Source organism: Eptatretus burgeri, chromosome 13 (assembly GCF_056783735.1).
Source record: "Eptatretus burgeri isolate ZD-2024b chromosome 13, Ebu_testis_v1, whole genome shotgun sequence".
Lineage (NCBI taxonomy): Eukaryota > Metazoa > Chordata > Myxini > Myxiniformes > Myxinidae > Eptatretus > Eptatretus burgeri.
Genome location: NC_140973.1, coordinates 31,436,194 through 31,457,331, shown reverse-complemented (window position 1 = coordinate 31,457,331; position 21,138 = coordinate 31,436,194). Strand labels below are relative to the sequence as shown.

The following is a 21,138-nucleotide window of genomic DNA, read 5'->3' as shown; positions in this document are numbered from 1 at the left end:
TTCCCCAGCAGCGAAGCTGCCGTACACAAGAACAAGAAGACCCATGTATGCCCTTCTCCCCCTCCCCTTTATCTCACTCTCACTTCTACTCTGGTGTTGGTGTTTCCCCCTTTCCACTCTGCTCTAGCTCTTCCATGAGCCTTGACCATGGTGTATACAAAAAAAAATCATTTCACCTTTGTCAAATAACTTAGTAATAGAACAAGCTGTTCTCTTGTTCAAAGGCTGGGTCAGATATGTTTAATTTCATCTTTGAGTAAAGGAAAATTAATGTAAAAATGGGGGGAGAAAATAGTAGAACATCAACACTCTATGGTAGGAATCATTCTGCCATCTTGGTTACACTTGCAACAATTTGCAATGGAAAATGGAAAATGTGATGTATTGCTTTGTTGCGTCTGCACATGCATGGATATTGTGATCGAGACTGCGTGTGCGGTGGTGCGGAATAAAGCAGTTTTGGACAATGGCGACGTTTTGGTAATCTGTATTTCTCTTTGCCTGTTGATGATATCTGTTTCGGTTCTGGGAGAACTGAACATCTGGCAGCGAAGATAAATTATTTTTCCTTGGAGACTGACTTGTTCTCTCTTCTTGAAGTCGTGGCCACATTTGGCACGATTGGAGAGTTTAAAGCCAAAGAGGAAGAGTGGTCACTTTATGTGGAGCATATGCAGCACTATTTCACAGTTAATGACATTATGAGTGTGGAGAAACAATGGTCCATAATGCTGAGTGTTTGCGGTGCACCCACATACAAGCTCACGTCAAGTTTGGTCGCACCAAGGAAACTGGGAAACGTCCCGTTTTCGGAGATGATTGAAGTCATCGAACAACACTGGAATCCGAAGCCGTTGGTGATCGTGCAGCGCTGCAAGATGAATGTCCGCAGTCAAGAAGGGCGTAAGTCCATTTCGGATTATGTAGCAGCCTTAAGTAAATTGGCTGAACAGTGTGAATATGGAGGTAATGTTGAGGAAATGCTATGGGATCGGTTAGTCTGTGGAATAACAAATGGCCACATCCAATGCAAATTGCTGATGGAAGCAACGTTGGATTTCGACAAGGCCCTGCATATAGTTTTGTCAATGGAATTGGCAGAAAAAAAACGGATTGGATCCCCGCAAACATACCGGAGTAGGGCGGGATCAGGGAGCAGTAAACAAGATGATGAGTTTGAATATCCGCCAGACCCACCACGCTTCATCTTTTGAGGGGGTGTCCACAGTAAAATGTCATTTCTGTGGGTGGACGACTCCTAATCAAGTGGGCGAGCGTTCAGCTAGAAATGTACATTGCTATATATGTGGCAAAAAAAGGTCGCTTTTCACGAGTCTGTCATTCGAAACCGAAGACCCAAAACATTCCTCAGAGCAAGAACAACTCTCCACAAGGAATGAGCAAAAAGTATAAGTACCAGATATATCAGTTAGAGGAGGAAAATGAAGAGGATACATGCAGTCCTTTTCAGAAATTGAGCAACCAAGCTAAATCCAAACCACTTGTGAGGTTGGAGGTTCAAGGCAGTGAAGTACTGATGCAAATAGGTACCGGGTCTTCAGTATCACCGATTAGTGAGGCTATGTTCCAGGGATAGTGGAGGGCAGACGATCTAAACAGACCCACAACCTGCCCCAGTCAGACCATACGACACACGTATACTGGTGAATCTGTGGATATTGTGGGAGAATGCGAAGTTGCTGTAATGTATGGCAAGCAGAAGGCAGAGTTTACCTCTGTTGTGAGAAGTTCAGGGCCTAGTCTTCTGGGACGGGATTGGCTCTAGGGCAATCCACTTGAATTGGCAGGATGTGAACAACCTCGATGCCAGTGATCAATTGAGGAAACTTGTCAAGGATTACGGAGACCTTTTTGCATTGGAGCTGGGAAAACTGAAAGGAATGGAGGTTGAGCTAGATATTGACCCAAATGCAATTCCTAAGTCTGTGAAAGGCCGCCCGGTTCCATTTCTTTCCGAGAGGGAAGATAGATCAGGAGTTCGATCAGTTGCTAAAGGCTGGGATCATAGAACTTGGACAATTTTCTTGTTGGACAGCTCTGATCATCCTGGTTATGAAGGGAGATGGCTCGGTTCGGATATGTGGAGACTACAAGGTTACAGTCAATTCAGCAACCCGCTCAGACATTTAACCCATTCCACGCATTGATAAGTTGTTCACAAAACTTTCTGGGGGGAAACTCTTCACAAAACTATACTTGTGGCATGCCTACCAGCAGTTGGTTTTGTCCAAAACTTCGTGTGAATTTGTCACAATAAACACACATTGAGGATTGTTCAGATACACCCGCTTACCATTTGGCATGTCAACGGCACCATCTGTGTTCCAGCGCACAATGGAAAATCTGCTAGTGAGGATTCTAGGAGTCGTGGTCTACCTTGAAGATTTGTTAGTAATGGGAGATTCCGTTAGTGACCATCTTTGCAACCTTGAGAGTGTCTTGAAGAAGTTGCAAGATGCGGGATTGCGATTACAATGACATAAATTTGTTTTTCCCGCTGCTGAAGTCACATACCTCAGTCACAAGTTCACCGTGAACATGATACAGTTGACGGTTGAGAAGATCAAGGCAATCACCGATGCATCTGCACCAAAGAATGTTAAAGAACTGAAGTCCTTCTTTGGGCTACTGAATAACTATGGCAAGGTTTTGCCAGATTTAGCATCTGCACTTGAGCCTTTACATCGCCTACTTTGGAAGGAGGTGCAGTAACAATGGAAGAGGGATCAACAAGGAGCATTCCAAAAAGCAAAAGTGTTCACTGAAACCCACACACATCCTGACTGCTTACAATGATCGCAATAAACTAGTGGTGTCATGTGACGCCAGTCCATATGGTGTCGGAGCAGTGCTGGTGCACATAATGCCAGATGGAGCAAAGAGACCTATCAGCTACACTTCGTGTACATTGACTAATGCAGAGCACAGATACTTGCAGGTCAATAAGGAAGGCCTCGCAGTAATTTTTGGAGTCAAGAAATTCCACATCTACCTGTATGGCTGTACCTTTCAAATAATCCTTGCTCGAGACCACAAGTCCTTGCTCGGGTTATTTAATAACATGTGGGCTATTCCATCAATGGCATCACCTCAAATTCAGTGTTGGGCATTAGCCCTTGCAGCCTACAATTATCATATCGTATACAAACCTGGCATGGCCAATGCCAATGTCAACATGCTGAGCCGTCTTCCATGTGCACTGACTGAGCCTCATGCTCCAATTCCTGCAGAAGTGACTCTCTTGATGGACACGATAGAGAGTTAAACAATCACCCCTGTGCATCTACGGCTAATGACAGACAGGGACCTTGTGCTTTCACCCATTCATGAGTACGTCTTCATGGGTTGGCCAGGCACATTTCCACAGGAAGACTTCAAAACATTCGTGAGTCATAAACAGGAACTAAGTGTTCATGCGGGTTGTGTGCTATGGAGAGCCACGGGTGGTACTGCCACCGCAATGCCAACATCAGATGGTTTGCATGTTGCATGGGAGCCACCCAGGTATTGTAAGGGTGAAGTCTTTGGCACGAAGCTCCATTTGGTGGCCATGAATAGATATTAAGTTGGAGAAAAGAGTCAAAGGATGTTATGAATATCAAGCATACCAGAAACTTTCTTCCAAAGCACCACTGCATTCTTGAGAGTACCCTAGTCAACCATGGTCATGCATACATGTAGAGGATGTGGGTCCAGTCATAGGGAAGATGCTATTCATTCTGGTCGATGCTTACTCAAAGTTGATTGAAGTGTATGTATGTCACTTGAAAATGACGAGTGAAGTCACGATTAACGAATTGCGAGAAGCGTTTGCTGCACACGGCATACCTCACGCTCTTGTGTCGGACAATGGGTCGTGTTTCAGGAGTGAATAATTTGCAAAGTTCTTGAACATGAATGGAGTTCGACACGTCAGGAATGCTCCATACCTTTCAGCGACAAATAGGTTAGCGGAACGTGTGGTGCATATTGTGAAATTGGCACTGCGTAAAATGAGTGGTCCCTTACACACTCGGGTGTCGCGATTTCTCTTTAGTTATTGCACAACACCGCAATCCACAACGACACAAACACCAGCAGAGATGCTCATGAACAGGAAGCTCCGTACATATATAAACATGGTTGGCACGAAGTCTTTGGCACGATGCTCCATTTGGTGGCCATGAATAGATATTGAGTTGGAGAAAAGAGTCATCCAACATCACGGTTGAGCATAAACAGCTGTCACAAAAATTATCTCATGATTCGTGGGCAATTTAGGAGTTTGAGATTGGACAATACGTTTCAGCTCAAAATTACAGATCGGGCGACAAGTGTGTACCTGGTTACATCGCCAAGCGAACGGGTCGTGTTTCAATTTCTGTAGAAGTGTCAACTGGAGACTTTCAGCAGATGTGGAAGTGACATGTTGACCAGATCAGACTCCGAGCTCCGACGTTGTCATTGAAAGTCATCAGCGATGTTGATTTTTCAGCAGAAGTGGAGGAAGCTCCTGAACATCAGGGGAGTGACACACAGGTACCTGAGAACAACATTGCAGTGGATGACATCGATGGCTCCAAGGTCGACATTGCTCTTGAGCCCGTGAGGAGGCGGTACCCACAAAGGGATCGAAAACCAAATCAACCGGATTGCTGTTGCTGTAAAAATTAAAAGCCAAGCAGGCAATGTTCAAAGATTGAAGCATTCATTGCTCGCGTTGACATCTTGCGTACTACATGAGTAAGCCATTGGCATTTCTGGAGGGTTAAGATTAAAATTGTTCTTGAGGGTTTTCAAAGGGTGTTAATTATCTGAAGAGGAGGATGTGTGATGTATTGCTTTGTTGCATCTGCGTATGTGTTGACATTGTGATTGAGGCTGTGTGTGCGGTTGTGCGGAATAAAGCAGTTTTGGACAATGGCAGCAATGGCAGCAACGGCAGCCCGTGTTTGCTTCTCTTTGCCTCTTGACGACACCCGTTTCGGTTCTATCAGAACTGAACATAAAATGCTTGGTATGTCCACAAAATATGAGTTTGCAAAAATGATATATATATTGAATCAAATTCAAATTTTCTTTGGAACATAAATGAAAGACCCCTCCCAGCACAGGCGAATGCTCGATGGAATTTTTTTTTCCATCCAATAGCATCAATTCTCTCCAGCAGCTTCTTCAGATGTGAAGGAGGGTTTCAGCAATCATTCATTCTACTGGTGCTTGCACACATTAGTAACCTTTTCAGACATTCATTCCGTGGCGGCTTCATTGGATGTCTTTGGTTGCAGGTCTTGAGCCCTACATTACAGGATATGTTGCGCGTAATCCCATTCTAAAATTGTGTTTTTTGTGTACTAAAGCGCGAAACAGAATGAGTTGAGATTTCGTGGTTGCACTTGGGGTGCGCCCGGGTAAGGTTTTGAGCACTGAATTTTTTTTCGTCATCACGGATGTTCAGGAGTGGGTTTGGAGGGGGAGGGGAGACAAATTCCCTATGTAAATGTATACCATGTTGTGCCACTTAGTGGTGGTGGGAGAGGTTATTACAAGTAAGCTAATGGGATGACTTGCAATTTTGCACTGCACACTTGGTTTCACGGCTTCACCGACCCTTACCAGAAGGAGGGGGTATTACCAACCCATCCAGGATTGTGCCCAATGGCCCAGGAGACTGCTTCGGCAGCACCGACACTCTGTACAGAGTATGGTCCCAATGGATGGATGGACGGGGTATTACGCTCCCATAGGGAGTGGATGATTCTCGTCACAGAAAGGATCATGGGATCTTCAATTGTAAATTCAGTGGAGTACAAACCGTTTTTTTGCCTATCCATTTTTGCGTGTGCTGAAATTGAACTTCTGTTGCTAGGGTGTCAGACATTGGGTGAAAGGTTCTGTGTTATACATTCCTTATTTTTGTTACTCGTACTTAATTTAACTCACACTTTCTTTATCAGATATTTTTCAAGTATATTAGTGTTTTGGGGGACCATGGACATGCTGGATAGTTTTCCCCCAAGAAAAATGGCATGATTGCCTGAATTTGAACTGGTTGCAAAGACGGTCACGTGATCCCGTAGTTCATGATTCGCTCTGCCAGTCCCTCAAAGAAGCTAAGACATCCAAAATGAACTGTTTGACAAAAATTGCAAAAAACAGACATATTAATCTGATATTGTGTGTGTGCGTGCGTGCGTGCGTGTTTTGGAATGGAGCACTCATTCAAATACACTGCTCATCTTCCCCCTCCCTCTCTCTTTTTAAGTGTTCCTGTTGACGCAACTTGAAGATTTTGAACTCAAGTGCTGGATAGGGCTGAATGATATTAACGAAGAAGGAAATTTTGTGTGGAGTGATGGAACACCCGTGAACTACACGCACTGGGATTACAGGAGGCCTTTTATCTCGCAGCAGTATTTTTCATACGAGGTGATTTTGGCTGGCACACTCAGGACTGATAAGAAACCATTCACCTGAAGGTCTTCATTTACTTGCCTTCTTGGCCTTTCACTATTTGTTCCCATAAGGTAACATATTGTTTGATGGCAGTTTGGCCATTTATTATGTTCCTTTGCACAGAAAATGGTTAAAAGCAGATTTAGTCCCACCAGTGATTGACTCACTGTGTCCAATTGCAGAGCGACTGTGTGGTCATGCTGAACTATGAATCAATTGGCTCCTGGAGAGAAAACAGATGTGACTTCAAGCGTGGATATATTTGCAAGATGGCAACTGGTAATATAAATAATTATTTACAAAGGATGAATAAGGATGTGGTGGAGTCAATGACAGGAAATGGGGGAATACAACGACGGGGAGACACGTGCTTATCTCTAAAATAGAACCGGAGAGGTCACCTATATAAAGCTAAGCCTTCCACACAAGAGACACACACAGGAGGATAGAAAGACGGGGAGAAGGAGAAGAAAAGAAGGATGGTGCACTGAACCTGGGGAACTTCCTGCAGCATGCAATAGTTTGCAGTGGTCCTGACGTGCCAGCTGCAGGATTCGGGCTTGAACTCTTGAAAATTTTCTCTTGAAAAAAGTTGAAATTGAACTCTTGAAATTGAATCTTTTCCGTGTCCCACCACTTAATTACTCCAGTTTTCAGTGAACGATCTTTCCTGCTGCTGCCTGATCTCCTCTCTTCTGACCTCCTGAGCAACCATTCCTCACATACTCCCCCCAAATAATTTTTGAGTCTGATTGAGACAAACAGATCAATGCACATGCGACTGGCCACATGACATCATGCAGAGTGAGTCCATTCAACAACCACAACTCTGCACCAGAAAGATGCTTCAAAAGCAGTGGAATTAGAGAAAAAGATAGCACATTTGATAGTAAAACAACACAGAGGGAAACCCAGGTGAGGAAAACTGGGCTGAGCCCATTAGTGCCAACCCTACGACAGGAGAAACGACGACAATGACCGCATTGGAGTCACAATTCAGGTCAGGTATGGGAGCATGCGCCGGAGCAACGCGTCGCTGCGTTCACTTTCTGCCAGTACACCAGGGGCCGCCGTCTGGCCATCCACCAGCGAGATACCTGGCCCATCCCCATCTCCTTGAGATGCTGATCAACCTGCTGCAACCACGAGGCACGTGGTCGGCCCATTGGTCTCCTCCACTCATGAGGCTTTCTCGCTGAGAGAATCTGGTGAGCAGGATCAACATCAGGAAAAAAGCCACATGTCTATACAGCAGTAGCTGATGCTCACGCACTATGCAGGTAACAAATATCATTTGAATCTCTCTCAGCAGCCACTCGTTGGGCACAAAGTCTGACCAGTGATAGCCAATGATTCTCCGGAGAGATCTGGTACCAAAGGAGTTAAGTCTGTCATGTTAGGTACTTAAAGTCTGTCGTGTAAGGTCCTGAAAGTCCCTGTGGTGTTCATCTTGTATACCCCATGCACCCCACCCCATCCCTTTCCCTTCCACAGATCTCCTAATGTCTCTGTTCCCCACTGTTTTGTCCTTCCTTCTCCCGCCCCTCTTGTCTCCTGCCCCCCTTGTTGTGCATTGTGTGTTAGCTCTCATATGAGCCTCAACAATTAAGATAAAAAAATAAGGCTCCGTCTCAGATCCCTGGTCAAAGTCCAACTCTCACATCCGTAGAGCAAGACTGGAAGCACCAAGGACCTGAAGACTCAAACTTTTGTCCTCCTCAGCAGGTACCGGCAGCGTCACACCCATGATCCAGTGAATCCACGACTCCCCAGGCCCAACTCAGACGTCTATTGATGTCTGGTTCACAGCCGGCAGAGACAGGAATATCCCTGCCAAGGTAGGGAAATCTCTCTGTGACCTCAACATCCTCACCACAAACATGTATAGACAAGTTAGCAACATCCAAGATGTCATTCGAAGCCTGGATCTTAGTTTTCACCCAGAAAACCTGTAATCCCAGTGGCTCCGACTCCTCGTTCAGCACCTCGAGGGCCCCCAAAAGGATATCCAGAGTCTCTGCAAAGATGACTGCATCATCTGCAAAATCAAAGTCAGAGATGTTGACATTCCCAAACAATGCACCACAGCTTGATCTCTCTGACATCCTCCCCAGAATGCAGTCCATACAAGCGCTTAAAATTGTGGGGGCCAGTACACACCCCTGACGAACTCCAGTAACAACTGGAAATAAGTTGGAGATGGTATCACCACATCTCACAGCACTCTCAGTACCAGAGTATAGTTCAGACATCAGATTGATCAGTTTTGGTGCCACCCCACGAAGACCAAGAATCCTCAAGAGGGCATTCCAATTCACTGAATCGAATGCCTTGCAGAGATCAACATAAGCTGCAAGCAGCTCCTGAAGAAACTCTAATCTGTGTTCGGTGAGGACCCGAAGAGCAAGGATACGGTCAATCGTTGACCTTTTTGGTGTAAAGCCTGACTGCTCTGGGCGCTGGTGCTCAAGCAGATGGTGGCAAACCCAATCAAGAATTATTCAAGCAAAGACCTTACCCGTCACTGAGAGCAGTCGTCACCCCTCATTCGTTGTTGCAGCCTTGGCGATCACCTTCCCTTTCTGGAGTGGGACAACAAGGCCCCTCTTCCAGTCGGTTGGGATGATGCCTGTGTTCCAGGCAGAGCACAGAACTGCATACAATGACATGAGTGCAGCATTTCCACCAGCCTTGAGAAGTTTAGCATGAATGCCACAGATCCCAGGAGCTTTACCCCAATTTCAACTGGTTCAAAACAGTCTGTGTTTCCATAAACGAAGGTGGATCGCAGTTGATTGGAGGGTCAGCAATAGGCATAGCAACACCCCTGACATCCAACTCAACAGCTGGTGTATTAGCCTGGTAGAGCTGCTCAAAGTAACTGGCCAAACATGTCTTCACTCTGGGCTCCTCTGTCCAGAGCCCACCACCCTCTGCTCTAACTGCAGTACACTGAGGGATAGGCTTGGCAGAATGCAATGTGCGAATTCCCTTGTAAGCAGAACAAAAATCACTTGACCACAGGTGATAATCTACCCCCCTCGCAGATTCCTCGCACATAGGTCTCTTTGTCCACCCTCAGTGCATGTCCAACTTTATGCCGCAACTCCCTGAACAGCTCAGCTCTGCCATTAAACCTGGCCCTGCAAATCTGGTCAATGGTGTCCTGTTTCCATTGAGAGACAAAATTCTTCTTCTCCTGATGGTGAGTTCCAAGGCATCTACCGACAACATCAAGGATGGTGGTCTTGAAGGCACTCCACAACTCTTAAGGATTCCCCAAAGCACCCAGACTCCTCAAATCTCCACTCAGCTTGTTTGCAAACTCCTCAGCTACCCTCTCATCCTTGAACTTGCCAACATCCAGCTGAGGTTGGGATGGTACCATTCTCCCAGATTTAAGCTACAACTTCAGAGTTGCTACAACAAGCCTGTGGTCGGTATTGAGGAACTGAGCACTCCAGTAGACCTTGCAGTTCTGGATCATCCTCCAGCGACCATCAACGAGCACATGGTCAATCTCCTTTGCGACACCAGCAGTGTTAAAATACCAAGTCCAGCAATGAATCTGTGGGCACTAAAACCATGAACCAGCCACCCTAAGTCCATGACTTCTTGCAAAGTCAAGGAACTTAGTGCTATTCTGATTCATAGTTCCTGACCCATGGCGACCAACACACGTCTCATAACCATCCCTATCAGTTCCAGTCGATACATTGAAATCCCCCAAGACTAGAAGAGTATCTCGCCTGGGGCACTGATTATCCACAGACTCGAGCGTGGCATTGAATGTGTCCTTCACGGTGAGATCACTTGCCTCAGTCAGAGAATACCATACGCCCGTTGACCTGTGTTATCTCAATTATCATTGGAGTCAGCTTATTGGACACAGCTACAGCAACAATTTGAGCGCGGTAATCATCAGAGTGACTAGACCAATAGTTGGTGCAACCACCCACCATGATCTTCCCACTATTCGGTATCCGAACCTCTGAGAGTGCTGCAATACAGATGTTCAAACGCTTGAGCTCAGATGATAACAGATACATATATATATATATATATATATATATATATATATATATATATATATATATATATATATATATATATATATATGTATATAGATATAGATATATATACATATGTATACACACACACATACACACATACATACACACACACACACACACACACACACACACACACACACACACACACACACACACACACACACACACACACACACACACACATATATATATATATATATATATATATATATATATATATATATACATATATATATATATATATATATATATATATATATATATATATATATATATATATATATATATATCAGACGCACCTCTCATAATTAAAATGTTATCTCATCTTTTAGATCCGACCATCTCTCCCACACAACCAACTCCTCTGACTGAGCTGGTTCAATTTGGTAAGTCAATGTTTCAGGTCGACCCAACTCCACGGCCCTTTGCTGAGGCGAGAGCAGCTTGTCGACGCAATGGTTCTGACATTGCAAGTGTGATCAGTGTATATGAGCATGCCTTCGTGTCCTTGCTCGCTCGACGGGCAGGTGGGGCCCTCTGGATTGGTCTCAATGCATACGAGGTAGGAACATGGTGACGGTTAAATTTAATAATTTCTTCTTATGATTCCTTTTTAATTTGTCAGAGAAAGTGGTTAATGCATATATTTAATACTCCATCTTGATTGTTACACATTGTGGGCACAATGGCTGTGCGCGTTTCCCTGCAGACAGCTGGTGCTTACCGTTGGCTGGATGACTGGTATATGCCTATGACTTGGTGGGCGACGGATGAACCTGCGCAATCTCAGGCATGTGTGCATCTGGTGGCTGGAGAAGGTTGGAAGACCGAATCCTGCCTCAAGAATCTTCCAGTGGTTTGCAAGAAGTCACCAGGTATTGAGGGGTGTCGGTATTTTGGTTTGAAAGTTCTGCTCAGGTCTTTTTTTTTTAATATAGCCACTGATGAAATTGCCACTGCCAAGGAAGGATAGTGATCTTTTACAGGATTTGACTTCCTTTTAATTTCGAAGATCAATAACACGTATTCCCAAATCAGATTTCCCACTCAAAAAGTATTCCCAAGACGGATCTTTGCGCCCACTAACTCCTATGCATTGTATTCATATTCTTGTATTTCCACATATTCTTTATTTTCACCTCCTTCATTTTATTCTCTGTTTGTTGTGATAGTGTTAATTTGTTTACCCTCTCTTCTCCAACCTGAATCCACATCCATCCCAGATGGAATAACATTGATGTTTTACATGTAACAGATGAAAAACCTTCACAAATACCAGTTTTCCATTCTGTCAAATTTGTGCTTTTGGATTTGAATTCCAATGATTTTTCTTTTTATTCTTTACTCACTATAAACTGTTCTCCTGGTGCTTTACTGACAGGGTGTTCATTTTAAAAGTATGCCCTCCTTTGGAGGGGAAGTGAAGCTGGCTGTTCTACGTGCTCGCATCTCTTGTGGCTATTTAAGATCTGACGGTGCCTTTTTTTTGTTTTTTTTTTAATACAGTATACTAGTCTTAACGTCTAAAGCTTGTGGAGGAGCTGGACATAAACCACACTACTGTACAAGAGACATTGATGTAGTTTCACATGAATTAAAAGGATATTAACTCATCACACCATTTTAAAGCCTTTTTCCCTGAGCAGGGGTCAGCTTTTTGGGGGGCTCCAATCATGGTACCCTTTCTTGTGGCAATGTTTTTACAGCCGGATGTGCTTCCTGATGCCAACCCTTTAGTTACCTTCGACCCTGCAGGGATAATTACCAGTATACTGGTGCTCATTTCGCTGACCTCGGAAGGATGACAGGCTGAGTCAACCCCCCTGATGTTAATTCAGTGGCCAGCGGGGCTCGAACTCAGGACGCTAAGGATCCTAAGCCAACACCAGGCTCGAAAAGAATATTAACAGACAGTGGACAACCTGGGATTTCAGGAATGTGCTCAGGCGGAATAACCAAAAAGGCCAACGTTTTTAAAGAGTAGGCTATTTGGTATCAATGCAGTGACCAAATTTTTATATCCTTGCATTTGTCAAAGGGGGAACTGCTTCAACAACATTGCCATTATATTAATTTCCCACTTGCCTGTGTGTAAAATATTTCCCTTTTTCTGTTCTTTGACTCCTTCGCAAAGACTTGACGAATTGAACACAAATTAATTACCTCCTCTGCCTTTCGACACACTTGTATCGCCCAGTGACTCTCTTTGTACACTCACAGTGAATGAGTTCATAACGCGACTGTTATTCTTCTCGAAGGGTAGTCCACAGTGGTTGTCGTCCTGTAGTGTCCTTCCTCCAGCCCCAATCTGACAGGCTTGGAAGCTGAGGGTCGGGCATTGAGGCCTGATTCCCACAGTTGGCTTGGTAGCTTGCCCGCTTGATATCCTGCTTAAGTGCTGCCTGTGTTGGTGGTATGTTCTCATGACTCCTTGACTTCTGCATGAACAGTTGCTTCCTGGCATCACTGACTTCCATGGTGGCACTCATGCGGTCATGTAGTCATACAACAAACCACACCACTACTGACATCGTTGGGTCACTGATTTCATTTTGCATGAGTAGGAGGTCTTCAAAGGCTTTGGTATCCTCAGGGACACCTTTCCACGTGTCCCAGGCAGTCTTTTGCCTCTCCCCCCCCCTCCCAAAACACTGAGACATTGTCACACACTGTGAATGCATGGAAGACAGGGAAAGTGGCACACAAATGTAGATCCATCCCAGCAGTCAGTTCATAGACAGGTATATACTGGAAATTTGATGGAATACCAAGTGGCACCCACAGCTCATCAGACTTGACCTGGTTGAACATGGCAATCACCAACACCACAACGTCGGTATCTACGCTGTGCATATGTGCTCTCGTACACTCTTTCTGGAGCACATCTGACACAGGAGATGATCAGAGGTCATTGACCTCTCATGGCCATCATTATGATAAATCGATGGGATCTTCCAAATCATTATGAGTACAATATAAACTCTGTGGGACAGAACAACAACAGAACTCTCGTAAAAAAAAAAAAGTTAATTTTGCATTCAAACATGTATGTTATGATGGAGGGTGCATACAAATGTAAAATCGGCATTGTTCGAGGTCACTGATCTCAATATTTAAAGAGCGGTTCAGCATCACCTATAATCTGTAGACGTCTGCAGGACACACACAAACATAAAGTCATATAAAAAGTGTAATTTAGGAATTTATAATCGATCATGTTACTATGATACATGATGCTGATATAGCAAATTGTCGTTGTCCAAATCCAAGTTGGTTCCACATCAGAAAAAAAAAATATATATATATATATATATATATATATATATATATATATATATATATATATATATATATATATATATATATATATATATATATATATATATATTGGAGTACTTCGAGACAATGTTGAAATTTTCATGCTTTTATCACAAAGTGCACTATTATTTTGCTCATCAGTCCTGCTACAAGCTTCACTTTTAAGAACTGGAGGAAAAAATAATATTGGACTGAAATGAGTAAATAATCCTGTAGAGTATCGATTGAATTAAGTGCAAGCACAAGTTGGAAAGCAATCAGAAAGCTTCTGCATTGTTAAGTTGGGTTGTTACCTCTGTCACTCAAGGTGGACGGTATCAACGTTATGTTTTCACCATTGTTTGTCTGTCAAAAAGTTATGGACGGATTCGGATGAAAGTTGGTGGATAGGTTAGGTGTGTCGCAAGGATAAATTAATTCAATTTGGATGAAGAGCTGCATCTGGATCCCGATGTGAGAATTTTAAAATTTTATAAAGTGATCCTTCACTATTGAGGGATAGGGCCAAAAATGATGTACAGCAAAATATGTCAAAACATTGTGGACGGATCCAGATGAAACTTGGTGGATGAGTTGGGTGTGTAACAAGAACAAGCCAATTTGATTTTGTTTAACATCCGGATACAGATCCCGCCTATCAGTGGGATACAAAACAAGCTGTTCAGCCTGGTGGAGGGATGCGCTCTTCTGGTGCCATTCTCGTTTAATTTACTGAGTTGAGTTGTGGTGGGGGTTTGGGAGGGTGCAAGTAATTTAGAGCCATTGGTCATCGTCCCTTCATGCATAAATGGACAAAAATGTGATGTACTGTGATAAACTAGTACCGATGCAATCACGCCTTGTTTCTGGATAGAAACTTTATTTTCCCTTTGCTCCTGCAGAACCACCACCTACACCTGTGCCAGGTGCATGCCCCTCAACTAGTGAATCCTGGCAGAAGTCAGGTGACGCCTGCTTCTTGTTTCAGTCAGACAAACTCAGCTGGATGGGAGCTGCGGTCACCTGTTCCAGGCTAGGTATGATCTCATCCACAGAAACCAAAAGTCCATGGTGCTGGAATGGCTGCAGAAAAGGCTATAATATGTAAGGAGAACATTGTTGATGAGGTTATGCATAACACCTAACCTTGTGTTGTCATTCTTTTCATGCAATACAACTCATACTAGGGAGTTCGCTGGTCAGCTGGACGAACAGCTTTGAAAGTGACATTGTGGAGGGGAAGATAAAATTCCCGAAAGGTGAAGCCAAGAGATATTGGATTGGACTTCACCATAGTTCTGATGGTCAGTACTCCTGCTGTTTTGATTTTTGATTCCTTATGTATCTTCAAATTACTTTGCCTCTTCCTCTTCTGATTTCTCTTCCTCTTGTACTTCTTCTTGTACCAACCTATTTTTGCTTTTTGCTTTATGAAGTCATTTTTATGCCTACGCAGCCGATAGCACCGGAAGTATTATACTTTTGGATTCTCCGTCCATGTGTGTGTGAATAGCAGATTTTCATTACTACGAACCATAGAAGGGATTTCCACCAAACTTGACAAAAGTATGGACTGCAATACAAAGATTAACTGATTCAATTTTGGGTTCAACAGGTCAAAGGTCATGTGCATTTTGAAAATCATTTTGCAGATCATAACCCGAGTTGGAAGCATCTGATGTTTACTCTTTTCTTTCTCGCGCTCTCCCTCCCCTTCTCCTTCTCCTTCTCCTCCTACTTCTCCCTCTCATACTCCTCCCACTCTCTCCCTCTCTTATGACCTTTTACTTGAGATTAAGCATAATGTTGCGTTGATATCTGACATGAGCGGAGGCATATTCATTGACACATTCGCATCAAGTTATATTTTGTAGTTTTCTTTGGAGCAAGGTTCAGCAGCTTTTTCATAAATTCATTACAATTACACGAATGTAAAACAGGACAGTAGTAATTGCCAAGTGCAAGAGAAAGCATTGGAACATACAGCAGCATTGATGCAAAGTGCAAGGAAAAGTTAGACTCTTTCACTCAAACATTGTCATGTTCAGAATAGGAAGCCTTTTTTGACATTGAGAAAAGCGGTGTACCTGCAAACATATTGTTCTTAACACATCATTTTCAACAACACAGCTTTTCGCAGCACACGTGATCATACCAAAAGATGGACAACTCTGAGTCAATACCTTGTGAATGTATGATTTATTTCAGTCTGTGCATGAATAATAATTGCTGATCAAATCATTTCAGCTTCGGCAATCAAACCATAAAGGGAAACAAAACTCACACTTCAAAATGTGAGTTGTACAGGGTGTTGTTACGGACCAGTAAATTAATTTAATTGTGTTTGCATAAGGTCACATTTGCTGTTAAGTGTTTCCAAAGTCCAGATAATGGGAGTAACAACAACAACAAGAAGTTTGGAATGGAAGCGAGGAGATAGGGACAAGGACAAAGGAGAACAAGAAGGCGTAAGGCCATGTTCCTGCGGGGGACTTCTCTTCAGTGGCTACGCTTTGTGTCCAGTGGTGCATATGATTAAAACCTGACATCCACAGAAAAGGATATCGGGGGTCTTCTTTATGCGAACCTGTGAAGGTTTAATGACTCATCAATTCCTTTGCCACAGCGGCTCAACCTTAGCCCACGGTGCACTGGTCCGGGGTTCCACTGAACTCCCTCAACTACTTGTTTGACTTGCCTGTCAGACATTGTACTCCACTTGTTATTTCGGTGATTATATAATCGCTGCTCCTTGTATTACCTCGTTGTCACCATTTTGGTCATTTACACACCATTTCGAGAAGGCAATCGGCGTGTTGATCAATGCGTACTCTCGTACGTAGCTTATCGACCCTCAAACCTCGCATGTCCTTCAACAAAATCGTCCTTTTCAGCTTGAAGTTCCTGTCTTCATTATCTGTGGTACAGTTGTAACAGCTGAATCAGGTTCTCCTCGATGCTTGGGTGATTTGGGGATTCACCTTCTGAGGACTTTGAACATGACCACATGTCGGCTTCACCATTTGTGTGCACCCTCCGGACTTTGACCACTCCAATGGAGCTCACCGCCGACCTTTCACTCATTTATGACCCTCTGGGTTTAATGTGTGAACTGCTTGATCAAGCTGAGTTGCCACGTTGAAAGTCATGAGTTATCGTGTAGCTGCATTGCTGTATGTGATGTTCAGACCTATTTAATTTGGGGATTCTTCGGTAAGTCATTTATTGATACATTTAATTAATATTGTTGTGCTTAAGGTAGACGTTCGGGATTATTTAATATTTCTTAGAACATTACTCTTCTGTCTCCTGTTGTATGTTGGTTGCGGTGCCCTGAGGTCGACACGTAACAGAAATTGGGTGTGGTGCCCGGTGCCCACCAGAACAGGGTGTGGTGAAAGTCAGGTACCTCAGCGATTGTGGGGAAGGTAAGGCTCCTGAGGAATTGTGGAGAACAAATGTGCACCACCCATCGCTCCAGGTAATATATAACATAACCATCCCTTTCACGCCACGAGGTGAATAGGAGCTGCCGAGGCAGTTTCACTGGCTAAGGATTACAATCCTGGATGGGTCGCCTCTCCGACGCACGATACTCAAATGGCTTATTACCTCAGTGAACTGGTACTCATTTTGCTGACTTCGGAAGGATGACAGGCTGAGTCAACCCACCTAGTGTTATTTCAATGGACGAACAGGGGGCTCAAACTCAAGATCTGAAGATTTTAAGCCAGCCAACTTAACCGTAAAGCCAACATCAGGCATCCTCGCACCAGGTAACTTCTTGCAAAACCCAGGCACCATTCGGTTACGAGAGCCTCGACCTATTTCTGTAGGGGACATCCGAAGTCAGTCTGTTTACATCAACCATCTCAGATACATTGAGGAACTAAAGGACAACACATGATATTTGTGTACATTGACCATTGTTTAAATCTGTCATGAAATGTTAAAGCATACGGTGTTTAAGAATTGTCTTGATGTTCATGGTAAACGATTCGAGCATCAGTTATAATTTACTTTTTTTCAATATAAAAAATATATATATATATTTCTTCTTCTTCTTCTTTTGGCTGCTCCCGTTAGGGGTCGCCACAGCGGATCATCCGTATGATCCGCATAGTGATTTGGCACATGTTTTACGCCGGATGCCCTTCCTGACGCAACCCTGGTCACCTCTTACAACACAGGGATATGGTACACCTATTTTAACCGGGGTATACACCGACCCAGTACACTGGTACTCATTTCGCCGACCTCGGAAGGATGACAGGCTGAGTCAACCCCCTGGTGTATTAATTCAGTGGCCCAACGGGGCTTGAACTCAGGACCTTTTGGATCCCAAGCCGCTGCCCTAACCACTGCGCCAACACCAGGTATAATGTATGTATGTATGTATGTATGTATGTATGTATGTATGTATGTATGTATGTATGTATGTATGTATGTATGTATGTATGTATGTATGTATGTATGTATGTATGTATGTGTATATATATATATATATATATATATATATATATATATATATATATATGTATATGTATATGTATATGTATATGTATATATATATATATGTATATGTATATGTATATATGTATATATATATATTGTTGCGGATTCGCGCCCGCCGGCGTGCTGACGGCCACGTAACTCGAATCGCGGCACGTCGCCCACCGGACGGACAATCCAGTCGTGACCCTCTCGGACTAACGCCGGGAACCAGTCACGGGTGGACCTTTCGGTCTCACCGCGATCGAGCCAATCAGCCCCCGCATGGGATAGGGTTGCTCGCCAAATTCGACCTACCTAAGTACCCACGCGGAGGGTAGACCGGGCGATCGCACCTCGCCGCAGGTCGACTTCGGACACGGGCCACTTAAGCGACCCGTTCCGTACTATCAGGATAACCGAGCGGTGTTATCGTCGGCCTCGACGGTTCGATTAATTATCGGGCGTATTCAGCCCACTACCAACCCTTTACGTGAAGCAAGATGAGGATTCAATGAAAGAAATGACGAAGCGAAGCGGGAAACAGTTCAACACAAAGCACATTTATTCACGATGAACGGAAAGCACACATATTCAATTCCACCAAAAGCACATAGAAAAGGAAAAAGAAACACAATGCAATTCCACCTAAAGCACATAGAAGGAAAAGAAACACAATGCAATTTTACACAAAAAGCAAATGCGACAATGCAGATCTAATACCGATTACGCGAGCACACGGCAACACTTATACAATTTTACTTCACAGACGGCGCCGACAACACACATTCCCAAAAACAAAAGAAAAGAGAACCCTCAAGGATGAGGCGGGCCTGAGGCCGAGACCGGGTCGGGCCTACCCGTCTGGTGATGAGACGCGGAGCGGCGATGGTGCCTCAACTCCGCGGGACTCGCGGGCAGTGTCTGGTAGGGGGTGGGAAAGGGGCCCCCTTGGTCGCACTATCTCAGCGCGGGGGGAAACAGGAGGGGGGTTGCTGATGCTCGGGGTATAGAGGATTCCTACTCTGCCTCGAGTCCCGCGACGAGCGTCTCCACCTCGGCCAGGTCGCGCCGTCGGCCTCCCTGGTGTGCAGCTCCCTGCACGACGCGAGCACCCCCTCGTCTGCCCTCGCCGCCTCTCCACAGCTCCGTCCCCTCCGTTCCGACTCCAACGCACACGACGACGACCAACTCCTTCTTGCTTCTTCTTCCCAACTCCACCGCCCGCGAAGTCTTAACTCTTGTTCCACTTGACTGACGAACGCGGTCGCTTATATCAGCCCCGTGGCTTCACTCTCTCATCTTTGACCCCCTCCCTTCGACCTTTCACCTCGCTCCCCATTGGCCCGAGAAAAAGTGGGCGTGAATGCTTTTTGATCCATAAATTTGCATATATCGATCGCCCTCCAATGCCCTGGGGGCGGGGCCAAATCGCCCCTTGCTCACCGATTGGACGGAACAAAAGTGGGCGTGTGTCGTTTTTGATCCGTTTTTGAAGTGGAAAATCCGTGGTTTTGTACACGCTGTTCGGCGCGCGCCCTGCACGAGTCCAACACCGGTACCCACAAGCGGCGCAAGAACGGTGCCGATGCGATGGTTGCGAGGTGTGGCGGGAAACGGCGCCGCGGTGGGTGGTTGATGTTGTGGTTGGTGGTGGTAACAATGGCGGTTGGTCCAAAATAAAGATAGTTAAAGAAAAACGGCTATCCTGAAGAGTCGCAGCACGCATAAATGACATGTATTCCCACGAGACAACGGGTTTGGGCCTAACTACACATATACTTACCGAGATATCTCACCTAAGGGACCTGAATGGTGGTTTGCGAATTTGGTAACCACAACACTACCCCCTCCCCTTTTTACAGACTCGTCCCGAGTCGTCAAATTTTCGTGTGCCATCATGTGTAGTTTTCCCCTAGTACATTTTACCTACGGATCCCTGAGTGCGACATTCATGGTATTCGTGTCCCCAAAATGAATAACCTGAGGGCTGCGTAACTACCTAAACAAACTCACTCACACGGACGACTTAAATAAAATTGCCGGCGCTAGGACAGACATGCCGGGGGCGCACTCATATTTACAGTACATCTTAACCTTAACTTACAAATTTTACACTAAACCATGGCCCAGGATCATTGAACTCTGCAAAAAGAAAGCAGTTAGCAGGGAGCCAGGCTGCCCGCATGCAGTCTCTGGCTCAAAACAATGCAGGTGACAGGGCACGTGGCTGGCTGCTCACACGCAGTCCAAGGCCTTCCCTTTTGAACTGAACGCAGTGAACCACAACGGTGCATGGGCTGCACAAACGCAGTCTCCTTGCCAGCTCAAGTGGCACACGCAATGAGCACAACGAATGGATGGGTGAACACAAACACGGTGCACGGGCCGCCCCTGCAGGCCCGTGTTGTAGCTGCCAACAGGGCAGTTCTCGCAGCTTGCAAACTGTTGCTTTCTGATCCTGGCGCACATGGCAATGAACAGGGGGTCAGGTCAGGTATGGGAGCATGTGCCAGAACAGCGCGTCGCTGCGTCCACTTTCCGCCGGTACTCCAGGGGCCTCCGTCTGGCCATCCCCCAGGCAGATGCCAGGCCCATCCCCATCTCCTTGGGATGATGGTCAACCTGCTGCAACCATGAGGCACGTGGTCGGCCCACTGGCCTCCTCCACTCATGAGACTCCCTCGCTGAGAGAATCTGGTGAGCAGGATCAGCGTCAGGAAAACGAGCCACATGTCCATACAGCCGCAGCTGACGCTCACGGACTATGCAGGTAACAAATCTCATCCGAGTCTCTCTCAGCAACCGCTCGTTGGACACA

General features: G+C 45.0%; 1 protein-coding gene across 1 annotated transcript in view; it reads left to right on the top strand.

Moving 5' to 3' along the window:
• The window catches only part of LOC147014185 (macrophage mannose receptor 1-like), an 88,712-nt gene that overhangs the window by 56,197 nt on the left and 11,377 nt on the right, over positions 1–21,138 (top strand). Inside the window, exons 13-18 of the mRNA XM_085851940.1 lie at positions 6,266–6,429; positions 6,639–6,735; positions 10,862–11,091; positions 11,239–11,404; positions 14,729–14,863; positions 15,014–15,130. Of these exons, the coding sequence (XP_085708066.1) occupies positions 6,266–6,429; positions 6,639–6,735; positions 10,862–11,091; positions 11,239–11,404; positions 14,729–14,863; positions 15,014–15,130 (909 nt within the window). The remainder of the gene's footprint in view (positions 1–6,265; positions 6,430–6,638; positions 6,736–10,861; positions 11,092–11,238; positions 11,405–14,728; positions 14,864–15,013; positions 15,131–21,138) is intronic.